At 42.9% G+C, this 26,012-nt stretch overlaps 1 protein-coding gene and 1 long non-coding RNA gene across 5 annotated transcripts; one reads left to right on the top strand and one right to left on the bottom strand.

Moving 5' to 3' along the window:
- The first annotated feature begins 4,424 nt into the window (after positions 1 to 4,424).
- On the top strand, positions 4,425 to 13,809 carry RNF114 (ring finger protein 114). Of its 4 annotated transcripts, none has more exons than XM_083744742.1 (6): positions 4,425 to 4,605; positions 6,499 to 6,649; positions 8,740 to 8,846; positions 9,921 to 10,035; positions 10,666 to 10,773; positions 11,144 to 13,809. In XM_083744742.1, the coding sequence occupies exons 1-6, from the start codon at positions 4,580 to 4,582 to the stop codon at positions 11,207 to 11,209; spliced, it is 573 nt and encodes a 190-aa protein (XP_083600868.1). In that variant the 5' UTR covers positions 4,425 to 4,579; the 3' UTR covers positions 11,210 to 13,809. The 4 variants fall into 4 exon arrangements, with proteins under 4 accessions (XP_083600868.1, XP_083600865.1, XP_083600866.1 ...); XM_083744739.1 differs by having other exon boundaries at positions 4,425 to 4,719; XM_083744740.1 differs by having other exon boundaries at positions 4,451 to 4,780.
- Positions 13,810 to 16,860: 3,051 nt separating this feature from the next.
- LOC310847267 lies at positions 16,861 to 22,388 on the bottom strand. Its single transcript, XR_014565744.1, has 5 exons — positions 22,315 to 22,388; positions 21,320 to 21,363; positions 20,436 to 20,490; positions 19,130 to 19,284; positions 16,861 to 16,927 (listed from the first exon to the last, which is right to left on the bottom strand). It is a non-coding gene; the product is annotated as an uncharacterized lncRNA (long non-coding RNA).
- Between the last annotated feature and the right edge of the window lie 3,624 nt (positions 22,389 to 26,012).

The following is a 26,012-nucleotide window of genomic DNA, read 5'->3' as shown; positions in this document are numbered from 1 at the left end:
GAGAATGGGCTTCTGCCTTCAGCCTTGAGAGCTTGACTCTCGAGTTTCAGTTTCTAAGAAAAAGGATGCATTTATTTCTTTGGAGAAGTGAAACTCTGGATAAATCTTTTCCCACTGTCAGCCTGTGCAGTTAACATACTAAGTGCTGTGTGAGCACAGTTCTATGAAAAGAACAGAAGCCTTCTGTCACCAGCATGCAATCCACGCCTTTCCATTTTCTAATTCAGCTAGTTAAGAGATGTTGCTTGGCACATCAGAAGAAACATTTGGCTCCAGAGTTACATTGTGTTCAAACACACCACCCCCCCTCCCCGCCCCAAAAAACTTCCTACTTTGGCAAGCCTACCACTCCTCTATTTTTCTTTTAACTAAATGCTATTTTCAAAGATTTTAAATGTAAAGATTTGCGTTCCAGAGCAGAAACTAATACAGTGGTACCTCGGGTTAAGTACTTAATTCGTTCCGGAGGTCCGTACTTAACCTGAAACTGTTCTTAACCTGAAGCACCACTTTAGCTAATGGGGCCTCCTGCTGCTGCCGCACCGCTGGAGCACGATTTCTGTTCTCATCCTGAAGCAAAGTTCTTTACCTGAAGCACTATTTCTGGGTTAGCAGAGTCTGTAACCTGAAGCGTATGTAACCCAAGGTACCACTGTATTTCACATTTACGCTGCCAGCATAATCATATACTTTCCAACCTGTTCTCTCGTTCGGGGGTGGAGGATCTCAGGCCTGGGGATTGAATGCTACCTTCCATGCCTCTGTAAACTCTCTCCAGGCTTCATTGCACACCAAGAGTTTTTGCAAAGCTGGAATGCGTCTAGAGTGCAAGGAAACACTGCTTACCTTTCCACTACTTGAGCTTTTGAACTCTTAGGTTGGCAGGACCTGGGACACAGCAACGGAAGCTCACCCTGTCGCACGGATTTGAACTGCCAACCTTACAATTGGCAAGCCCAAGAGGCTCAGTGGTTTAGACCACAGTGCCACCTGTAACCCTGTGGGGGGTCTTTGCACGCACGGTACATGGAAATGCATTGCACACACAGGGCGCTTCCTGCTGTTGAGCATCTCACCTGACACAGCTGCAGGCAGATTTACACAACACTGGCCACTTAATGCCATCTAACCTCCCTGCAAATAAATGCTCATTAAGTCAAAGCAAGTGCTACCCCACACCTTCCAGTGCATTTCCCCATCACTTTCCTTTTCACCAAAAGATCCTCTCTGCTGGAGAAGCAGGTTTGTTGCTCAAGAGAACCAAATTAACTATAATTGTGCAGCATACAATGTTGGTATGTGCTTGAACAGGGGTAGGCAACCTAAGGCCCAGGGGCCAGATGCGGCTCAATCGCCTTCTAAATCCAGTCCACAGACAGTCCAGGAATCAGCATGTTTTTACATAGTAGAATGTGTCTTTTTATTTAAAATGCATCTCTGGGTTATTTGTGGGGTCTGTCTGGTGTTTTTACATGAGTAGAATGTGTGCTTTTATTTAAAATACATCTCTGGGTTATTTGTGGGGCATAGGAATTCGTTCATTTCCCCCCAAAAAATATAGTCCGGCCCCCCACATGGTCTGAGGGACAGTGGACCGGCCCACGGCTGAAAAAGGTTGCTGGCCCCTGTGCTTGAATCTCATCTAAAAATAGTGACAGTCTAGAAGCAAGCTCAGATTCCAGGGAACCTTGCAATGCAAAGTCCCTCCTTTTATCATCCTCCTATTTGAATGATGCTAAGCAGTTTGGTCCTAAATTATAATCACGATAATGAAATTATACACCCCGTTTTGAAGTTCTCCCACACCTACCATATCTTATTTCAGTGGTGTTTTGGAACTTCTTCACCATGCTCCTTATATGAAAGCTGTCTTCAATAGCCTTGATGCATTTATTCCCCTTAGCCTCTTCAACACAGAACAGCCTACGCATAGCTTCTGTTCATATATGAACTGATATGCGGCTGTCTTGTGTTCCTTCCCTCACACCTCAAGCAGCAACGTATGGAATCAAAGCATAAATCACCAGAAGGTGACCTGCTGCCAACAGTGACAAATATCCACAGTTACTGAAGGAAAAAGAAAACCCCCCATATTGCATGGTGATTAATTCCACCTCCCACTCCAAGCTCTCAGCGTCTGTCTTTGGTACCAATCTCCTGTATGTCACCAATGTATGAAAAATTCTAGTCCAGTGAAAAATGTGTCCCCAGGCATACAGTGTTATTGCACAATTTTAAAGTTGCTGCTGGTCACACAAGGATCTTGTAAAGCAGAGCAAGTTGACCACAAAAATCTTAATAGTTACAGCCCATTTGTTCCTAAATTGCTAATCCCAAGCAAGTACATTTTATGGCTGGGTTCTAGCTAAAGGGGAACCCTTTTATTAGAGTTTAAAAATATGTATTTTTAAAAAATTGGTTTTCCAATAAACCCCCACTAATAGCCAAATTGTAATAATAATTCCCAAATTATAATTATAATAATTAATTCCCAAATTATACAATTATCAAAATGCCAATTAACTTCCATTTAATACATTTTAGTTAAAGTGGTTCCCTACATGATGGTTTGAGTGCATTTCCTATCTTATATCACTGCATTCCATAATCTTAATTGATGTCAGTTACATTTCCATTATAGTAATAATTCCTCAGTCAATAGCTACATAATTAATGATTTCCATTTGTGATGTTACAATATATAAATTTATAAAGCTTCAAGTGAGGAACTCAAACTATTATCTTTATTCTGTGAAAACTTTATTAGAGTAATTCTATTCTATTGTAAAATATTTGCCTGTTTTGCTTCCACTGCTCAAAATGTGATGGAAATTTATTTGTGGCATCACCACAGACGCAGAGATCATATTTTTAGTAGCTTGGAAGTTTAAATATCTGGTGCAATACCTAACAGTTGCTAGGCCTTCAGGTCAGGTTTGATGGATGATATCCAATGGATAGCATCACTACCCTTCAATGTACAAAAGTTCTTTAAATGGGCAGGGCTGCAGAAAATGCAGAAAATTAACAGGTAAGGCTTTCTCCATCACTGCATCCCTGAGGAAAAAACCCACATGTATAATTCCTGACTATGATGAACTGGGATGGAATTATTTTTATAAAAGCTTCCAATCTTACCATTGGAATGCAGTAAACGTGCCCATTCTTGCCCAACATGTTGCTCCTTTGAGACGCCTGTGAAGTTATTTGGTTGCCTCAGTGCATAACTTAGAAGGCAGCTGCCAGTGCTCATAAGACAAGGTAGTTGCATTGTGTCTTTGGACAAGTTCTTGTCTGAATACACTTCCTCTTGCAACTGAAGAGGCCATTCCGGAATGGGAAAGACATGCTGCGCTTGTCACATCTGTAAACCACAAGGGGAGAGGTCATGGCTGATGTTTAGCTTCTTATGATCATTCTGGAGTTGTAGGAGTGATTCCCATAAAAGTTGTGCATGGCATCTCTGCAAAATGACCAGATGTTCCTATTGTTTGCCAGAGCCTTCCATCCACTGAGAAATATTTGCCTTGTGTTTGCAAATATTCTGACATCAGAGCTTTGGGTGACCTCTGGGTCTTTTACTATCGGCTCTCTCACCTTTGGTACATGTCCATTTTGAATCTACATAGGCTCAAGTAAGCAGAGCTATCCCTGCTTGAGAGATAGCAAGATGCAAACTGCTTCTATTTAAATTATAGCATCTATCTTTATATTTGCACCTGTGCCTATTGTTGTGTATTGAGTCAAAGGATTTTATATCTGCATTATTATTGTCTGTATTTGCATTAGGGTAAAGTAACTGCCTTTTGGTTCCAGAGGGTACAGCTACTATTGGTTCATTTAAGCTGCTGTATTTGGATCCTCTGTCTTATTGGTTGCCTCCAAAAGGCAGAACTGTGATTGCCTGATATTGTTCCCTCCAAAATGTATCCTTTCTAGTTAGTTCCCTGTCCCTATAAATGTAGCTCTCCCCTCCTCAGTCTTCAGTCTTGTTGCTTTCATAAAGAAGTGTTATTAGAGAACTGTCTCCAGCATATTATGTCAAGAGAGCTGAAATCACAAACCCCACGTCACAACACCTATAAACTGGGGAGTTTTTTAGCGATTGCGTTTTCCTATATTTTTAGCTGTTCCTTGTTGTAAAATGCAAGCCGCCTCGAGTCCCTGTCAGGGGAAAGAGGTGGGGTATAAATAAATAAATGTGCAACAATAACGCAAATTTGTGTCTTCATTTATTATATTTTTCTGCATGCAAAAGTCACCTTGCGCACTTTGTGGTCTGTGTCTACCACCCAGTAACCAAACCCCCGGGCAGCTCTGCCTCCCAAGTACCTTACGGCATTGAGCTTGGTATCAACCTTGTAAGGGAGACCACGCCTCCTGTGACGAAACGAAAGTCGCCGCCACGGCCCCGCAGGCGCATTCGGACCCGGTGGGCGTGGCCTGGGCGGCACTGGCCCTTTTAGGCCGCCGTCGTCCCCGCCGCCTCCTCCTCCCTCCCCTCCACTCCCGGCTTGTTGGCTAAAGCATCGCCGTCACGCTGCTGGCAGAGGCATTCGGAAGTGGCCTGTGGGAGAAGATGGCGCTGGCTGAGGCGAGCTCCCGGTACGCGGAGGGGGCAACGGCCGCCGCTGAGCGGCTGGACCCGCTGTCCCGCTTCACCTGCCCGGTGTGCCTGGAGGTGTTCGAGAGCCCCGTGAGGGCGCCCTGCGGCCATGTGTGAGTGCGGAACAGGCCGCGGAGGCCGGAGCGGAGATAGGAGGCCGCAGGGGTGGGTGAGGTAACCATGGCAACGAGGGGCTGGGGGGCCGCTCTTGGGCGGAGGCCGGTTAGAACTGGACGGGCCGCTTTTTTCTCGCCAGGAGCGCAGCGAGGAGGAGGAGGCCGCCGCGGCTCCGTTAGCTTCTTCCCTCCTCCAGCTGCACCGCCCCCGCCTTGTCTTACCAAAGCTCTGGGCTGCGGCGGAGGCTGGGTTTAAATCGCCAATGCGGTGGGAAACGGGTGTGGGGTTTTTTTGGGGGGCGGGGATGGTGTTTAAACCCGAGTTTCCCCTTTTGGCCGTTCATAACAACTCCCGAGTTAACGTGTCGGGTCTCCGCCGGCCTGCCGCTTTTGCAGCTGAGCGGAGATGCTTGCAAAGGAACAGGGTGTGTAGGTTCTTTCCAGAGTTAGCTTTCGGTTCCATGGGTTTTCTTTGCAGTGTTTACACTTTCTGTTTCGCTTTTGCTCCTCCTCCTGCTGCTGCTGCACGAGCGGCTCGCCCTTCCTTTCACCAATCCCGCACCTAAGGGCAGTGCCAAGCGCACCTCAAAACCTTGCGCCATAGGTTTAAAATTGCTCGTTTCTGGTAGAGCACAGGGTTAAAATGGTGGAAACAAAAGAACTAACTGGCAATTATAAGTGACAGGTAATTAATTATAAGTGGAAGAACAGGTACTTAATTATAAGTGAAGGAAAAAATTGTAGCCTTTCTGAGGTTTTTAGGAACCAGCATGAGAAATTGGTCGACCTTAAGCATGCCTTAAGAAAATAGGGGTGTTAGCACTTAAAACTTTCAGAAAGCTTTTTCAGAGAGCATATATAATTTTTCCAGCCCTGAAAATGGCCACATGCTCCCAGCAGTGTTACCTTTTGCCATTTATTAACAGGTACATGTTGCTGTTAATTTACTGGTGTTGTGTGAACTTCATTGGTCACATAAATGCATTTCTGTGTAGCACCGAAGCCATAACGCTTAGACTCGGTTGCAGAAATGCTCTTGTTGGGTAGCCCTGTATACATGAAACAAATATTGTCATCCTGCAGTAGTAGCATGCATTATATCTGTTCTTCCTTGGTCAGTTCTAAAGAAATAAATGAAAGAAATCAAAACTGCACCTGTTGAGCAATTATGCTGCCTGTTTTTACTGGAAGTGTGAATGGTTGTGACAGGTGCAATCCATAGTCCCTGACTACTTTTATATGTGTTTTTTATTTTGCCATGATTTGATGCTATGTATATAGCATGCTATGTATACAGCACCTAGGAATATGATTACTATTGCTAACACTGCTGCTTAGTGAAGTTTATAGCAGCAATATTCACTTTTTATATAAGGTGTGGCTAACTATTCACCAGTGGTATACTTTTGTGACTTCATCTTGCATGTTATCAAAAGTAAACATCATCAGTGATTCATGCCGCTATCATTAATGTTGGTTTTACAAGGTCTTTGAGGAGCAGGTTTTATGCTCCTTATGTAGTCAATTTTAAACAAGAAGAGACATTACTAAAAGGAACAAGAAGCTGTTAACCGGTTAACTAGGTAACTTTAAGGTAAGTTATAGAAATAGTTGAGTGTAGGTTGCCTTTTAAAGATTACATTGGAATATATTAATAGGTTTCTAGGTCCTGTGCTGCTTGTGATTTCTTTTGGTGTTATAAGAAAGGGGTGCATTGGCACATTGACTGATTGTGTACAATGCAAATGTTAATATACTGTCTTTTTCTCATATTAGCTTTTGCACACCATGCATTCAGGAGTGTCTTAAGCCAAAAAAGCCAGTTTGTGGAGTTTGCCGCAGTACCCTGTCTCACGGCAGCAGAGCTTTCGACTTGGAAAAGCAAATTGAAATGACAGAGACTACTTGCAATGGCTGCAATAAAAAAGTAGGAAAAGCTGGCCTGTGTTTACCTATATATAACATGAATCTAGATAAAAGCAAATTTTCACATTAGATTTCTCACTTGATAACTGTCAGATTTGTGTAAAACAAAATTCTGGTAAGCCCTGCTGAATTTCATGGTGGTGGGGAAGAGGCTATTCAGGTCTTTCAAAGAACTGGCCAAGGTAACATGTGGTTTTTTACTTTTTTTCCTTGCCTCGACTAGAGCGTGGGAAATGGGTATTTCAGTTTCCTGCAATGAGATCTGTCAGTAGTAGAAGCAATCCAGCATGTTCAGATCTTGTCACAGGAAGGGATCATGGGACATATTTTACTAACATGTCCTGTCAGTGCAAGGATTTCCACTTGCACAACAGGACTACCCCTTCTTCCATTCTGTACTCTCTCCAAATCTGCTCCAGTGGGTTTGGGGAAGCCCTGGAGCAGCTTTTTTGGGGGGAGGGGCTAGAATGCTCCTTTGCATAAATCCTTGTGCTAACAGAATGATTGCCTTAGCACTATTTTGGATTCCACCCCATGACTGCACTCCAACATTACAGTGCAGGTGGTGAAGAGAATACATGGCAAGCCCTCATGCAGCTTTTCAGTATTTCTTTGTAATATATGAAGTAGCTCTCATGAGAGCATACAATTGTTTTGTGAAATTGATGCCATAATTGCTTCAATGGACCCCATGCACTTTGTTTATGATTTGTAGTGAAGGTTGCATAACCCCTTAAGGGGCTTAACAAAGTGGATTTTGGATGTACGGCTGATATCTTGAATAAAGTCTGATAGTTTGGGGACTGTTTTGTGCCAAAATTGTGTCAGGAATGGAACTGCATTTTATAGCTGTCTTCCCGAAGCCCTACAGCTCCCATCAGACCCAAGCAACATGGCCAGTGGTCAAGGTTGATGGATGTTGTTGCCCAAAACATATGGAGGGCACCACGTTGTGGAGCGCTCCTTTATAGTGTCAGTCTTCACAGTACAATGAGAATGTAAGGGGGGGATTAATGAAGAGCTGTTATATGTAAAAGTATCTAAAAATACTTTGCTCTTTTGTAAGAATGGTTTTTGTCTATATCCTTTGCAGTTGAAAGTAAAACTGAAGTCCTCTGTTTTTAAAATATCTGACTTTGCATGTCTCCAACTGAATGCCTCTCAAGTGTATCATATTCTGTACTGAGCTTAAATCAGCATCCTCTTATCTATAAATGCACACACATAATATATTAAATGTGCTCAGCTTGATCTATTTGCCAGCTGAGACTGTTAAAAATTCCTTACCATTCTAGAAATTGTCAGATCATAGACTACTTTAGATTTGGTAAACCAAAAGTAAAATTCTTGTTCAATTGTAGTTTGGACAAGCAAGCTGAACTCATAAAATGGAAATCATAGAGTAATCCTGTAATTTGTGTTTTCAGTACAAATAAAATATCATACAATATTGTGACTATATAGAAAGAAAAGCTTTTATTGGTAAATGTTGGCAACTGTACTTTGTCAGTGTCTGGAGAAGTCCAGATGATGATACAAACTTGTTTAGAGTCTAACATTATATATGGGAAATGTCACAGCACAATAGGAAATATTAAATTCCATCCACCTCTGCTTTCTGAATCCAGAGTTTGTTTTATAATTTTGAAGGGGAGAGAAGTTGTCCCCAAGTACAATTTTAATACTATCCATATATCCTGGTGCTGTTCATGTGACCTTGTCACAATGCAGTTGTTAAAGCAAGCTACAGTAGTTTATTTCTTTCTAGCTGGTTGTATTATACAGAGTTAACTAACTTGGGGCATAAGAGAAACAGTAGACTGTTTAATCTCCTGGGAATGAAAGATAAGAACAGTGTCTGGATAAACAAGGTGTCAGCTAACAGAACAGTAAGGGATAGGCTAGGTGCTGCAGTCTTGCTGCAAAGTGGTAAATCAACTTAGTACAATGTGTCCCCTGTGTAACTGTGTTCTTTGACCCAGAGCCTGTCACAACAACCCTTGTGTGCAGTCCTTGGAACATACTTTTATGTCACATCTGAAACACCTACACTGTTTTAAAGAAAATGTTTTATTTTCTCATTCTGTACAGATGTCCCTCTCAAAGCTGCGTAATCATGCAGCTTCTTGTTTGAAGTACCAGAATTATATAATGGAAGGTGTTAAAGCCGTGACAAAAGATCCACCACAGGATACCAGGTAACCTCTCAACTGTTGTAATTTGCTTCCTTGTAATGGAGCCTCAGATAGGTGTAAAAACTGAAGTTTGCTGTATCTTGACCAAATGGCCTTGGAGATCTTCTCCACTTAAGCAATGAGACCCTTGAATTTTGCCACCTGAGCCCTTCCTGAAGGTTGTTCTTAGTTTAAAATGGTATCCCTGTGAGGAGATTAAATTATTTGGAGGGTACATTTACATAATGGAAGAGTGAGAGTCCACTGGACTCTGGACAATTGAAAGGTCTGGTGGAATAAGTATGTCATAACCATTCACCCACAGGCTACAAAGGTCAGCTGAGCTTCCCAAAGAAGGAAACCTTATTTGGAATTTGATTAAATGAACTGTGATGAGGTCTAAGTATATGGCACCTCACTTGCAGTCTCAACTGAGGTCCAGACAAATGTTTGTTAGCTAATGCAAAGCAGCTCTAGCAATTGTTCACATGTACATATGTGTAGTTAATGGCAAGAATTACTTCCTATTACAGTGGTACCTTGATTTTATGAACTTAAGTCGTTCTTAAAATGAAACTGTTGTTAAACCGAGGTGTGCTTTCCTTAATGAAGCCTCCTGCCACCGGTGCCCTTCCACTATTCGGATTCCATTCTTAGACTGAGGTATAGTTCACAAACCGGAACACTACTTCTGGTTTTGCGGAGTTCATAAACCAAATTGTTAGTAAACAGAACTGTTTGTTAACCAATGTAGCATTGTACCGTATCTACTGTATTGTTCATCTTCGGAGCCACATGTTGAAAGGTTATCTGCAGCATGAAAAGTGTTGCTGCTTTGTGCCAAATGAGAAAGGGGTTTCCTTTCATATTTTAAAAGCCTCAAACATTGAGGGCACTAGAGGCTTAATTATAAGCTATTTTGTGTGCTTTTCCCTTCAGAGGTTGTAGTACTGCCTAATAGCTTGCACTGCCTATCATAGTTGCTTTGTTGAATGATTCTGCTGTGCTACTCAAAGAGTCTTCTCCTACATGAAGTTAAGCTGCTACATAATTGGAAGTTTTTCATAGAAGTGAAGGCCTTACCCTCTGTTTCTACAGGAGTGTTCCAAATAGGTTCACATTTCCCTGTCCTTACTGCAATGAGAGAAATCTGGACCAGGAAGGGCTGGTAGAACACTGCCGAAAGTATCACAGCATGGATGCAAAGCGAGTGGTAATTGCTTTACTTTTCAAAGTGTAGTTCAGGGTGGGTTGATAGGTCATTTAATATGAAGCTTTTTTTTCCTTGAAGGAACAAATAGCATTACTTTGATTATAGCTAGGATCCCAGTGCTGCATGACTTGCTAAAAATTTCTTCATAAACTTTTTTCTGCCATTGCTGTATTTTAGCAACTACTAACGTGGCTGGGTGTTTGTAGTGGTGTTTTTGAATACTTAAGATTGTTGCAGTTAGTAGGAGTTGCCCCACCTGAAGTTTACACTAGGAAGCATCAAGATATTTGGCTTGTGGCCAAAGAATCCCCAGTAGAATTCTGTTTGCCCTCCAAGGCTTTCTTTCACTCCCACTCTTCCCACACCATTTCCTTATGCCTCTTGAAAAGCCATTCCTAGGCTTTGCAGCAATACAGTGCTGTGCTTGCGGCAGTGACTAATAAGTTTTTATGGACATAATTGCCCTTCTGTTCTTTGGGTTTCTTACTAAGGGTTTTCCTGGGACAAGGCTTTGACAAAGAAAATAGTGGGCAGGATCTAGAATATATGCTGATCAGATGAGGGGGGGAAACCTCCCACCAAACTTGAAATGGAAGAAATTTGGGTTGGATAAACTGAAAAATTTTCCAGGTTTGCCCGATTTGTGCATCAATGCCATGGGGTGATCCAAACTACAGAAGTGCTAACTTCATGGAACATCTTCAACGACGACACCAATTTTCTTATGATACTTTTGTGGTAAGTAGTAACTAGGAAACAGCCTCTTCGGAATTTATCAAATGCTAGTCTTTTATTTTAAACTTTGTCTTTTTGGACAGCCTTATTCTAATGTAAAAAGCTAGGAAATAGTGTTTTATTTAATTGCTGTCCTTGGAGGTAGGATGACCCTTCACAGATCAGCCCATACACAGAAGTGAGCGAAGCCACAACTGGACCCTGAGCATACAGGGAAATCTTGGGTGCACCCCTTGGAAATTTGTGCCTATACCACTTAACATCCTGTAGTGGGAGAAATGAGAAGTGAAAGTAGGAAATTGGCTTTAACAGTTCTGGTACAAGACCAAAATCTGTTTAATCACACGCATTCTCTCTTGTCTCCTGTTTTTAGGATTATAATGCTGATGAAGATGACACGGTGGCCCAAGTTCTGTTACGTTCCTTGAGGGATCAGTGAATATTGCAAGGAGTAAAACTCTTCAATACTTGGCTTCCATTAGGGGAAATGTACCACAGACACTATTTGCCTCAAGATTCTTTGGCGTCCTTAAAAGTGAAGAGCCTTTCTTAGTTTTGATTCCTGCTGTCTCCATACTTGGCCTCTTCTAATGGTTGCTCCTTTACTGTTTGCCTGCTCAAGGGTATCTCTCTTCTTTCCAGTTAATCTTAAATATTATTCTCTGCTTTTTCTTTCACTTTTGACTTCTAAGGCCTATACATCATCAGGAACTTGGCAATAATTTCACCCTGCGAGCATCCTCTTCAAGTTATTGTGCTGTCCTAAACATTGGTCAAGCATCGGAAGACTAGGTTTTCTAGATAATATAGAAGCCCTGGTTTGTTAGGTTCAGCTGTTAGAAATGGGCTTCCATTTCTTGATTTTTGTAGAGAAATGGTGGATTTTATTCCAAATCCACCATTACAAAAGTTGATGCCAGCCATTCAACCGCACAAGTCCCAGTTGTGAGTAATTCTCTCACTTCACAATATGCTCTTGTGTGCGTTCAGCAACTGTACAGTAACTGCTTCTGTGAGTTTAGAGGGAATTGGTTGTTTCTTTAATTTGTTTGTTTTTTATTTCTCCATCTTTTGACATCTTTGCAAAGTTCAGATGTGAAGTATGATGGTGTTTGTGTGGTGCTTGGGAAGACAGAAGAATTCAAACACAATGTTTTATTTCTTGCCTCTTAAACTCAAACTTGTATATTTCTACCTCTGCGCCTAGAGTTCGGAACAATTTGAGAACAAGAGGGGTGAACTTTAGCAGCTGGTTTCTTAGATGTAATATGTTGCAAATACTGCCCTTTATGTAAAACTGCACTTCTATATCCAAAACAAATGCTATGAAGGGATGTGTGAGAATTTCCATGCTGACATGGCAGGATTAATGTGCTTAACCTATTGTAAGCATGCAGCCACATTTTGAATTCTTAGGCTGCTATGGTTCAAAAACATTTCAGTACATAGTATACAAGAGCTGATTCTCAAATTGGTTCTTGATACCTCAAAAACCCTAGCTCTATTCTTGCCTGCTGTTTACACACTAAACAGGTGATTGACAAGTTGGGTGGTGTCTGCTGGCCTGGTGGTCCTGTGCTGAATGGGATAGGAAGAACAGGGCTCTATACAGCTCTGCAGGCTTTATCTGCCAGGTCAGAAACCCTATTAGGAACTTATTCTACCGAATACCCAGAGATCTTATGATGCGGCCTGCAAGTATAATTCTACTTCCCCATCACATTTAGTCAATATACAGTGAGAACAGGGCTACAGTGAAGTGATTTGCCAGAGGTTATCAGCACTTCTGAATGTACTGCCATGTAGTTAAGTCTGAAATGTTAGTCCTGAATAACCTTTTCCTTTTGCTGGATGTGTAAATATCCTCTTGTGTGGCACATTCGGATGTCATGTTCTGTGTACAAAAAATAACAGTGCATTTAACTGTCAGAAGCAAGTTTGAGAACTGGGCCAGATTCCTTAGTTCAGCCATTCCTAGCCTTGGGTCCTCAGGTGGTGTTGGACTGTAACACTCCCATCAGCCCCAGCTGTAGTCCAATAACATCCGGAGACCCAAGGGTTGGGAAAGGCTGCCTTAAATTATACTTCTGTTATACAATCAGATCATTTGTTCTGTGTTTAACGACAACCTTTTGCACTAATTATTATAAGTGAAACCCATGTGAGGTTATGGCGCCAGAGCTAATAGTGATTTATGTAAATCAGCACACATAATTTAGCCTGACAGGCATGCAGTGATAAAATCTGAGTCTGAAGTATGTTTACAGCCTGCTGAAAGTTAGATTCTTAGAACCTGTGGCTTTGAGCTAACAATGACTAATAATGACATGGTACATCTGAAACTAGTTCCTGTGCTGAAGTGGTCTAACTGCCAACTGCTCAGGCTACTTTTTAGAAAGAGCTCTGTGTGGAGACCGCTTTGTCCTATGCTAAAATTCTATCTTGAAACCCTTGGTTGCTAGGATTTTGATTCCATATTAAGAGTTTTGCACTGAACCATTAATTTTTTGTGTGTGTGCGAGTTTGGCCAAGATACAAAGAGGGCATGTGGTGTTCTGGGGCTCATGAAGTTCACTCCTGTCATCTTAGCCTCTTGTGTGTCTTTGCATTTCAAAGCAGTACGTGAAGTCTGGAAAACCCACCAAAACAATGTTCGGTATGGTATAGAAAGCCCCTAGCACAGATATTGGGAACCTGTGACCCTTCAGGTACACTGCAGTTTCCATCATCTCTCCTAATTGGCCATGCTGTCTGAGGCTGATGGGAGCTGGAGTCTAACATTCCCCATGCCTGCTGTAGCCAGAAGGGAGAACCATATATGCCATATATGTCCATATATGCACGGAAGTGCCTTCTGCATGCGTGTGGGCCTCTTTGAATCTTGGCCACTGTCTTTCAGTATTCAGTCAGAACATTCTGCCATCCGCCTATGGAATTCATAGGAACCTGGGTATCCTCCATGAACACATCAAGTCTTTTTTGTTCTTGTAATTCTAAGTGCACTTCTAGTAATTTTAATAAAAATTTTAGAGTGTCAAATCTGTCTTGTTTTGGCTTTTAAATGAAAAAAAAATGTAAATAAACGTAATGGATAAATGTTAATGTATGGAAATACTTTGTCCCTTGCTATGGGGAGCTCCAATGGCTGTCACTTGAAGAGCAGTAATGAGCAAAGCTCAGTCTCTGCTGAATCTTACTCTTCTAGGTTTTCACCAGCTTCCTCTGTTGTTGCAGAGTGAAAATCTCAAGCACAGAATTTTATTTTGGAACATAGTTTTATTGAACCAACTTCAGCCTGGCAACTCCTCCACACTGCTGTGGGGAGTGGGAGAGAAACCTTGTGCAATTCATATTGTGGACAAAAATAAATCTATCAACACTTGGGCATGCTGACATGTACTGTTTCAGGATATGAAGGGAAAGGATTAAATGCATATGGGGTACAGAAACTGCATTAACCTGTGCTTTTTTGAAGACTCATTCTGTACTAATTTGCATATGTCGGTAGGTTTCTGATCATGTTGACAAAACTATTCTAAGTGTAAAACGTTGCCTTGCTCATTTAATCTAAACGACCCTACCAAATATAGAAAGTGACAGCTGATCAACTGCTCTGTATACAAAACAAAAACAAAAAAAATCAAACTCACCTCATAGAGGTATAGAAACCATCCCATATTGAATCTACAGATATAAATGAGCACAATGGCTATGTTGGTTGTAAATTCAATCTGGTCTGTTCCTTTTATTCCCTGCACACATAGCTATGCAAGAGGTGTCGTTCTGAACCAAGCCTTGTTGGTAGTTCCAACCCAATGTTCAAATACACTTTGGTCTCACTTTTAAGAAGATAGCTAGATTCATGCTTTGGCCTTTACACTGAATACAGAGCGATAGCAATATTCTTATCATTGGGGAGTAAATACATGTGCTGGATTGGTATGTCTCTCGGGCTCATTGGTTGTCCCCCAGGCATTTGATGAGCCCAGTATTGGTACGTGTTGGATTTTTGAACATTTGTAAAAATGTTATTTATAAACTGCTAAGAAACAAACAAAAATTAATAGTGTTATAAAATGCACTCATTAAGCAATGGTGAAATTCTACAACTCAATGGAACAAATGGCCAGCATTGAATCAAATTCTCCCAATGCTTTCCAGCCTTCTGCTAAGGTCAACTGCCTATTAATGGACCTGGAGTTGTCATAATGCATGTTAAAAAGGTAAAGGGACCCCTGACCATTCGGTCCAGTCGTGACTGACGGGTTGCAGCGCTCATCTCACTTTATTGGCCAAGGGAGCTTCCGGGTCATGTGGTCAGCATGACTAAGCTGCATATTTCTCTATTAACTCTGTTTTAAGTCCTGTTCACAATTGGAGCTGGCTGTATTGGAGGGTTTTGCAGTGTCCCCAATTTGGAAAGGTGGTAGCTCAGTGGTAGAACATCTGCTTTGCGTGCAGAAGGTTCCACGTTCTTTCTCTGGCATCTCCAAGGATTGCTAGAGTGCCCAGTTCAAAACCCTAGAGAACCTCTGCCAATCAGGGTAGACAATTCTGAGCTACATAGACCGTACAGTCGAGGAAAAGAAAGTACCCCCTCTTTGAATTCTGTCGTTTTACGTTTAAAAAAAGGGGATCCCTGACCGTTAAGTCCAGTCGCGGATTACTCTGGGGTTGTGGCACTCATCTCGCTTTACTGGCCAAGGGAGCTGGTGTTTGTCCGCAGACAGCTTTGGGGTCATGTGGCCAGCATGACTAAGCTGCTTCTGGTGAACCAGAGCATCGCACGGACATAATAACAATCATCTGTTCCTTAGCAGGTCTTAAAATTAGGTAAATACAACCGCAGATGAAAAACAACACATGACATATTACACCCTGTCATGATTTATTTAACACAAATAAAGCCAAATTCAAAGAAGTTATATGTTCTTTATCCCATGACTGTAGGCTGAATCAGTGAGACTACACAAAAAGCAATTTCATTTCTTCCACAACACTGCTGCTGCTGACCTGCAAGTCCCCATTCTCCAGTATAGTAAAAAGGAGATGCCAGCATGGAACTGCAGAACTAGAATTCATCAATAACTCTTATTTGTACAGAACAGGATCAGAACCAAGGTTTCCTCACCCACTTGAGGGTTTAATCAAATCATAGCTAGTGTGATGATATGTGGGATCGGGCTTAGTTCTAATTGCATTTTGTAGCACTTTAGACCCATTGTTAACACATATAATACTGAACTTCGTAACTTTACATAAGGTTCGAGCACAGCACTACAAATTAAAATCAGCTAAAACAGTTTACAGTCAGAATAACAGGTGTGTCTTAAAGAGCAAAGTAAAGAGGTTTGTCTTCAGCTTATGTCATAAGCCATCAAATGATGGATTCACCTCTGTGGGGGATGAATTCCACAATTTAGGAGCTGTCACAGAGAATGTTCTCTCCTGGGCCCCCATCCCCTGATACTCTAAGGGGGCTGAAATTACCAAGAGGGTCTCTGCTGATTTTAGCACTGGAGAGTGTCTGTAGGGAAGGAGGTATTTTCTTCAGATATTTGGGGACGAAGTTGTTTAGGATTTTAAACATTAGTGCATGTATATATCAGCTGAGTAGAACACACACACACACTGTTCCAGTGGGCTCTAGTCCATGAAAGCTTATGCCGCAATAAAACAAGACTTTTTACAGTGTCTTAAGCCTCTTCCTATGTTTAGCACTGTTGCTACTCTTCTACAAAGTCTCTCATTTCTGTTACAAGGAATTTAGCATCTGGACAGCAGAGAGCAGTCTTGCAGCTCTTTTCAAGTTGCCAGGGCAGACAAGTGTGGAGAACATAAATTAAGCATTTGCTACATTTTTATTATCTTTGAGCATTTCCTCTACCAGCTGAGTACAGTAGTTGCTTGACGTATGTACTGTGCGTACAGCAGCTTGTCTCATGTCAAATCCAGCCTTCTGAATGCAGAAATCTTAAGGCTTGAATTCTAAGCCCAGTTGCACGCATAAAGGCCCCATTGAACTCATTGGAACTGACTTTGGAGTAAAATTTGCTCAAGTTGGTGTTGTAATAAGGCTGCATTTTCAATGGCCCTTGCTCGTCCTGTTCTTGGCCTCCTTTTTGCTTTGCTCCTGGATTTGTAGCCCCTTAAACTCCTGCCATTCAGAAGCCAAAAGTGGAAAATGCAATTAATATTTCCCGCTACTTTGCACTGTCTCAAGTAAGGGAAAAGTCCAGTGTACTCAGAAGGAATCATTTCCTTGTAGATTACAATGCATAAAGTCAGCTAGTCTCCAAGCATTATAGTCTTATGAGTGGCAATGGCTTTTCATAAGGCAAGCTGAAGCAGCAGACTTTGGATGTCCTCAAGGGCAGGAGAGTAGGAGGCAGATTTCTCATCCATGGCTCTTACCTAGAGCACAGTAGCTTCTCTCGCTGTCAGGAGCTGCTGGGGCTACAGAAGTGGACCCCTGGCTTTGCACAGCTGCCACACGGGGTTGAGCCACTAGGGCAGAGATGGAGACTCTGTGGCTGCCAGTCATTGCACAATTTCTGCCATCTCCAGTCAGCATAACCAGTAGCTCTGCAACAACTGGATGAAGTCCCACAGGTCCCCATGCCTGTGCTAGGGTTATAAACTGGAGTGTCTCCCTAAGTGGTAAAGGCTTTCCAAGTCACATGGCTTGCTGTAGGCTCACTGCAACAGCAGCAGCAGCAACAACAACAATTTTATTTATACCCCACCCATCTGTCTGGGTTTCCCCAGTCACTCTGGGCGGCTCCTAGCAGAATAGTAAAAACACGATAAAACAGCAAACATAAAAAACTTCCCTAAACAAGGCTGCCTTCAGATGCCTTCTAAAAGACAGATAGTTGTTGATTTCCTTGACATCTGAAGGAAGGGTGTTCCACAGGGAGGGCGCCACTACCGAAAAGGACTGGTTCCCTGTAACTTTGCTTCTCACAGTGAGAGAACCAGCAGAGGACTCTCAGAGGCGGAACTCAGTGTCCGGGATGAGTGATGGGGGTGGGAGGCGCTCCTTCAGGTATACTCAGGAAGAGCTCTAATAATGGTTTCTGGTTCAGGCTGAGACTTTACGTATGCAGGACTAGCCTTTTCTGGGCCTGGCTTGACTCTTGAGCCCCACTGCTGCCTGTTACTCAGCTCTGGCAGTTTCACAAGTGAAACCTGCAACAAAATGCTGCAGCGGGATCCTGTTTAGGATTTCAGCCAGCCCAAACTTTCCCCCCATTCCACCCTAGTTTTCTGTTTCTTTCTCCTCCAATAGCCATCATTCTGTAGCCACTGAGCATGTTCAGCCCTCATAGAGATGTTTCTGGGAGTTCCCCCTAGGTTTTTTTTTAAAAAATGTAGTTCTGCAAGCCTTGGGTTTGCCTGCTGCTACCACCTTCCTATTTGTTTTCATGGCTTTGGCTACCCAAGGGTCTACAATCTGAGAAGAAGTATAGGAAAGCGCCCCCTGAGTTATGCCTCCGTGTTAACAAATAGCAAGAAAGGGGAAAGTTATTTAGATTTTACAGTGGTGTCTCGGGTTACATACGCTTCAGGTTACATACGCTTCAGGTTACAGACTCCACTAACCCAGAAATAATACCTCGGGTTAAGAACTTTGCTTCAGGATGAGAACAGAAATCACGCGGTGGAGGCGCAGCAGCAGGAGGAGGCCCCATTAGCTAAAGTGGTGCTTCAGGTTAAGAACAGTTTCAGGTTAAGAACGGACCTCCGGAACGAATTTAGTACATAACTAGAGGTACCACTGTACAACAAAACAACCCTCTAGGTGTTGCTGCACTACAGCTCCCATCATCCCATTGGCCATGAAAGACTGGAGTCCAACAATATCTGGAGGGACAAAGTTCCCCATCCATGACCCAAATTGTTATGTGCTGGGCCAGCAGGGGGATACTGTGGATAGTTGTCACTCAGGTCCACATATGCAAATAAGGGATTGAAAGTGACATTCAGTGATTGGATAGTTACAGAAAGTGGTTACTGTTGCATTGTAGTGGAGCTCTATATAAGCAGGCTGGCTGAACCCTTCAGTTCAGTTCTGTTCTGGCCTGTGAATAAACAAGAGCTGTTTGAAGAATTGCTGTGTCGTCTGATATGTTCACCCACAACTTAACACAAATGATGTCGGAGGGGATGACTTTTCTCCCTTTCACCACCCCTGCTGTAAGAAACACCCAACAGCCATCTCAGAACCAAAAGGAACTTCAGCACCCACAACCAGGTGCCACGCTGAGCTGTCAAGATCTGCAGCGGAGGCAAACAACTGTAATTTGGGAAGCAGAACCACAGAAGAGTGTAAACATGGGAGCCTTAATTGCCTTACCCTTTTTTCCTCGAAGCCCAGGGTTGTGATGATGGGAAATAATCCTCAGGAACGGATATTGGTAACTCCCTGTGAAAGATGTGGGTTTTTTGCCACCCACCTCATGACCTCTGGCTTCTAGGCAGCTGATGCACACTTCTGAAACTTGCCTGTGTCTTTATGCAAGCACAAAGTTAAAACGCGTTATTTACCTTTCAGTAAAACTCTCAAGGTTGACACTACAGATGATCAGGGCCTGGAAGAGGTGTGGGGAATGGGTTTTTTGGGGGAGGAGCATTGGCATATAACCCAGTTTTTAACTGACAGTGGCAACAGCTGGAAGGAAGAGGATATGCAGGCTGTTTTGTGAGAACGGGAAATAGTTTGGATTGAAGACTGGAAGCCCACCTTTCTGGGAGTTCAAAGCATGGTCCTAGACAGCATCCTAAAAAGCAGAGACATCACCTTGCCAACAAAGGTCCGTATAGTTAAAGCTATGGTTTTCCCAGTAGTGATGTATGCAAGTGAGAGCTGGACCATAAGGAAGGCTGATCACCGAAGAATTGATGCTTTTAAATTATGGTGCTGGAGGAGACTCTTGAGAGTCCCATGGACTGCAAGAAGATCAAACCTCTCCATTCTGAAGGAAATCAGCCCTGAGTGCTCACTGGAAGGACAGATCCTGAAGCTGAGACTCCAATACTTTGGCCATCTCATGAGAAGAGAAAACTCCCTGGAAAAGACCCTGATATTGGGAAAGATGGAGGGCACAAGGAGAAGGGGACGACAGAGGACAAGATGGTTGGACAGTGTTCTTGAAGCTACCAGCATGAGTTTGACCAAACTGCAGGAGGCAGTGGAAGACAGGAGTGCCTGGCGTGCTCTGGTCCATGAGGTCCCGAAGAGTCAGACACGACTAAACAAATAAACAACAACAACAAAAGAATACAAACTCTGTTACTCCTCTGAAGCACCCACAGCTTCACCTCTCACACCTGCCCCCCCCCCCAATCTTTTCCACTCCAACCTTCCTACAAGCAAAATATGTGTTTCCCTCTTTGTTTTTGTTTCTCTCTGGAGGATTGCTATGATTTTTTGGAAACCTAAAGGAAGATGTTTACCTCCCAGGAGTGCCTGGTGTGCTCTGGTCCATGGGGTCATGAAGAGTCAGACAAGACTAAACAACTAAACAACAACAACAAAGTGTGGTCCAAGTGTCTAACTATTTGGTATACTTTGCACCCAACCAACCCCACTACTCCTTGAAACAGAAGTCCAAACAGAATGCAGTTTTCCAGAAAGGTGTAAAATAGGGGCAGTGATCTACCTGGTTCTGGAGCTGGTAAATAGGGCCAAATGGTCCTGATGGTGAGATTCTACGCCTGGGAAAAACCCAATTAAAAACCATTTAAAATAATAATGTTTATTTCCCAGGGATCTGATGCTTCTCCCTAAACAAACATCCCTATTTCCATGTGGCTTCGGAGCTAAAGGGATCTCAGGCACCGCTGCCATGGAGTCTGGAGACAGATGAGACAATAGCTTTATCCAAAGGGTGTGAACTGCCACCTTTATCTGAATGCAGTGTGATAGCAACCCAAATCACTCAGCACTGGGCTGGGTCACAATTCTGTTGCTCTTCACTTGACTAGAACAGCTCCTGGAAAGGGGGAGGAAAAGGCACTCCCGTCTCCTTGTCTCACACCCCTTTTAAGAGGATTTGTCAGCAGCCTCTGAATATAATCAAATCGGCCTTTTCAAAAAGCTGCCATAGAATGATAGTCTTATTAGGACGACCAGCTAAAATGCTATAGAGCAGCGGATAAGCTTTTGAGAACTCTGGGACTCTTCCTTATGCTGGATGAATAATCAAAACAACCACCCTTTAAAAAGAAAAAGGTTGTGGGGCAGAGAGAGAACAGCTGCGCATGATGGAAAAGCCCCAAAGCCTGCAGTTTGTTACAGTTTTAAGATGGAGTGTAAGGAGGTGTTGTGCATACTTAATTAGATCAGACTCTGCTGGATGCAAAATAGTTTTCAAATTGCATCAAGGACTCCTGGGATTGATTTACTTTTTTAAAAAACAATAGCTGTTCCCCCCTTTTTATTTTTAAAAATACAAAAGCCAACAAACTGAGAAAGCTAATACAAAAGCAATTACAGTGAAAGCAGCAAGCCATGGATTGAGGCTGTGGACCTATGCAAACTTACCTGGGAGTAAGTCCAACCGAACTCAAGTGGGACTAAGTTCTGTTCTGAGTAGACAAGCATAGAAATGCACTGGTAGAAAAGGAACTGATAAATTAATTGTCAGCGGAGTAGCTATGCTAACAGTCCATAACAGCAAAACTACATCAAAAGAGGATTGTGGCAACTTATTTGTTTTACTTATTCCTAGGATTTCTTATATCCTGCTATGATGAAGGTATACAATTCCACAGTGGGTTACCACAATACAGTTATAGAAAGAAATCAAAGTTATAATTTTGCAACATACAAATTCCTTTGGGAGGTGGGTTTCCCAAAGGAAAACATGTTAACTGTCAAAAGCCAGGAGAAAGAGGTGTGTTTTCAGTATATGATGAAAGCTGTGCAATGGAGGTGGAAGGTGCAGCTCAGTGTTCCACACTTTAGGGGCTGCCACAGAAAAGGCCACAATTCCCAGTATGCCAGAAGGACCAATAGAACCCCTTTAAAGACTAACAGATTTAATACTTCTGGGCAAGCAATGGGGACAGCCCGTCAAATGTCATTGCTGTGTTGTTATTATAAGAGTGGCATCAATGTGGACAATGCTTTGTAGCAAGCCCTTGCGGGTCCTTGCTCCATGGAGCTTATAAGGTCTGACAGTGGGGGAGGAGGCATGGAAGATGCAGAGAGAACAAGGGATGTACGTGCGCAAATGCACGTACTCCACACATCTCTGTGCAGAAATCCAGCATTAAGTCCTTTGGGAGTGAATCTAGCAGAGGCAGAGTTTGGCAGATCACACCTTCCATCTCGAGTCACTTGAAGTAGAGACTTAAATCTGCAGGTGAGAATGTGCATCCCCTGTTCACAAAAGAGGATGCATCCAGCCACCTCAGGGGGAACCAGTTGGGCTTCCAATGGGGATTTGCACCCAGGTGTGCATATATTTTCTCCAGCAACTCTCCTCTGCTGGATGTGAACAAATAAGTATTTGAAATAGTGACAGAATCATAGACTCAGAGAGTGGAGGGGGCCCTGTAGACCATCCATCTAGTCTAATCCAACCCCCAGCTTGATGCAGGAAATCCGCCGCTGAGCGTTCAGCCTCAACAGGTGGCCGTGTAACCTGTTTGAAGGCCTCGAGCAAGTGAGAATCAGAGTATGGCATCAATGCTTGTGACATCATCTGAAGCAAAGCGAGAAGTTCAACTATTGATTTCCCAAAGGAAATCTAAGATTAGCCTGTTTAGACCTATAAATTGCAAGAGAACCACCTGTCATTCCTATAAGTCCCTCCAGTGTGAAATGAATGCAGTAGTAGTCCATTTCTCCCCCCACACCCCAATAGAAGCATGTCTTTTAAAGCAGAGAGAAGGAACCCTCTCTCTGGTTTCAGGTCTCTCCTCAGGCCACACCTCTTAGCAACCTTGATCCACACTCTCCTTGAGTGCATTTATCCGTGGCAGACCTACATTTGGGGGGCTCTGAAGCTTCAGCTGTCATGGGGGCTGCTTCACAACCAGCAACAAGGTCTGGGGAACCACTGTTATGTTCTTTGATGGGGTCATTCCATAACAGATCACCACACCTTCACAACATTGGTTCTAACCGGCTCTCAAACTTTGGGATTGTTGAAATATATACAACAAAAAATTAATCAATTTGAGTCGTGCCACTCAAATTGGATCTACTAGGTCTAAAAAGTTTAAGCAATGTGGATTAAAGTTGCTTCTGGGGCCCCGGATCTTAAGCTTCCAGAGTTTCATGGTAGATCCACACCTGCACTTGGCTGACTGGAATGTGTTACTGTCTCTTCCTCACTTTGACACAGGATGGAGAAATGGTCTGGCTTTGGCATGGCTGGAATGAGGCCTACTCTACAGAGGTAACAGTTGTATCACTTGACCCATTTACCTCAGGTAGGTTGTCTGTGAGGGAAAGTGGCCCTCAAGATTGCACACCCCTGTCTTAAAGCTATATTTTACCAGGGTAGTGGAGACAGTATTCAGCCTCTTCTAACAAATAAATAATAACTTGTAATATATCCCATGCTCATCTGGCTGGGTTGCTCTCTTCTTGGCTTGAGGAGTATCGTACAATGATGTTGGAAGAAGGAATAATGTGTTGTTAATGACATGTTGGTCTTCTCTTTAAGCAGGCCAAGATGGCGCACATCTTTTAACTTCACAGGTAGAATAAAGGAAGAGGGAATGATTGACCCAAGCTGAATAGGTGTTTGAACCTGTTCTCCCAGGTTGTAATGTGACACTGAAGGGATGACCTTTAATCAGGTCCTGGATTTAGCCTATTTTTAACTTGCTGAACTTCAAGGTTCACCCCTGAGAAGTGGGTGGTGCCCATCTCTAAAGGGTTAAAGTAAGTGTGATTATCTCACCGTTGATTAAATCAATGACCTATCAATGAGGATTTGAGATTGTGAGTCTGGATCAGAGATGATGTCAATAGGCCAGGGGCACTATACAGTCACTGTAAACTTCCAACAGTTTGACTTCACCCCCAAAGGCATACTCCTCCATTGTCTCCGAAGACAGACGGATGCTAATATATATTACAGATAGGGAGACTTTCGACCCTCCGACTCTGGGTTTCCCCCCCCCCCCCAAATCAAAATAAATTGAATACAGCAATTATTAAGAGATATGCCTCATCAAAGGCAATGAGATTTACTTTGCTGCCGTTTGCTGCAGAAGATTAACACAGCTACCCATGAGTAGGCATGCATAGGATTGCACTGACAATTAACCTTACAAACAGCCTTCAAACATTATGTTCCAATGCACGTCCACTCATAAATAAGTCCAACTTGAGGTCACATACACACCCTATGCTTAAAGCACTATTGTGCCACTTTAATGACCCATAGTTTCCCCCCTAAGGAATTCTGGGAAGTGTAGTTTGTTAAGGGTGCTGAGAATTGTTAGGAGATCCCCATTCCCCTCAGAAAGTTAAAAATCCCAGAATGGTTTAATAACCAATCCCTCTTCCCAGGGAACCTGGGGAATTGTAGCTGATTGTAGCTCTCAGCACCCTAAACCAACTACAGTTCCCAGGATTCTCTGGGGGAAGCCATGACTGTAAAAAGTGCTACAAGAGTACTTTAAATGCACATGGCACAGTTGTGGCCCGAGTTCAGCTAGTGAGGAGGAGATACCTGATATGTTTTAATTTGCTGAGAATTGTCAGAGCAAACAACTGAAAGTCACACTTTTCACATACTCTGTGTAACAGCAGTGGGCACTTTCCTAAGCCCTTGTCTCCAGCAAAAACCTATTGTTGCAAGGCCCAATAAGGCATTCTGGACCAGCACACATGACCTACACTTGCCAATCCTATCAGCCACCCATCAGCAGCTCCTTTGCAAATCCTGCTACTGATTTCATTGGGTTCCCAGAGGGAGCCCTTTGCAGTGAACGTAAAAAAAAAATATATCCTGGCATCAGTAAAATTTGAATCGGCCCCAAAGTATAATTAACAACAGAGCTGTAACATTGAGGGGAGGAGGGGATGTCAGGGATGTCGTAACTCCTGTTCATAACATTTGCGCAACCAAGTAACTTTGGAGGCACGGCACATGTAAATAAATGTGGATCACACTCAGTTTCCTGTAGAGTCTTGAAGAATTGATGAGCTTTCTTTCATCTCATAGCTCTGAGATTTTCAGTAAATTTGCACACATTATATTGATCTTGCAAACAACAGCCATCCTGGGAAAGATGAGTTGGTAGAGCATGAGACTCAGTCTCATGGTCATGGGTTTGATCCCCATTTTGGGCGAAAGATTCCTGTATTGCAAAGGGTTGGACTAGGTGACCCTCGTAGTCCCTTCCAATTCTACAATTCCATGATTCTTAGAACGACAAAAAAGATGCAAGCTACAACACTCCTGTTGTTTTTGTCCATGGAGATTTCTTGGCAGGGATACTGGAGTGGCTTGCCGGTTCCTGCTCCAGCTGGATCACGTTTTGTCAAAACTCTCCACTATGACCTGTCCGTCTTGGGTGGCCTTGCATGGCATAGCTCATAGCTTCTCTTATTCAAGCCCCTTCTCCATGACAAGGCAGTGATCTATGAAGGAGATGGTTGGACAGCGTTCTCGAAGCTACCAGCATGAGTTTGACCAAACTGCGGGAGGCAGTGGAAGACAGGAGTGCCTGGTGTGCTCTGGTCCATGGGGTCACGAAGAATCAGACATGACTAAATGACTAAACAACAACAACAACACAACACAACACTCCACAAGCTTTCGTGAGCAACGCACTAACATATGTTGGTGTTGTTTATGATTATCATTATTCTTACTTAAAACACTTATATCCCACCTTTTGTGATATAGTTCAAGATGGCTAACAATAAAGTAGTGAAAAGGTAGAGGGACCCCTGACCATTAGGTCCAGTTGTGGCCGACTCTGAGGTTGCAGCGCTCTAAAATACCATAAAAAGCAACGGACCATAAAGAATAAGAAGCCAGCATTTTTTTTATTTAAAAAAATCAGCTTAAACATAGCAATAATAAAAACATTTTAGAGCAGAATAATTGCACTTCAGTTGTGGGAAGCCTCAGGAATAAATTCTGGCCTCTAAAATGGAGGTGGAGAAACTTGCAGCTTTCCAGATGTTGTTGGACCCCAGCTCCCATAATAGAAGAGTTTGGATTTGATATCCTGCTTTATCACTACCCTAAGGAGTCTCAAAG

Source organism: Podarcis gaigeae (genome assembly GCF_964106915.1).
Source record: "Podarcis gaigeae genome assembly, chromosome: 6".
Taxonomy (NCBI): domain Eukaryota; kingdom Metazoa; phylum Chordata; class Lepidosauria; order Squamata; family Lacertidae; genus Podarcis; species Podarcis gaigeae.
The sequence above is the reverse complement of the archived record's forward strand: the minus strand, read 5'-3'. Positions and strand labels throughout refer to the sequence as shown.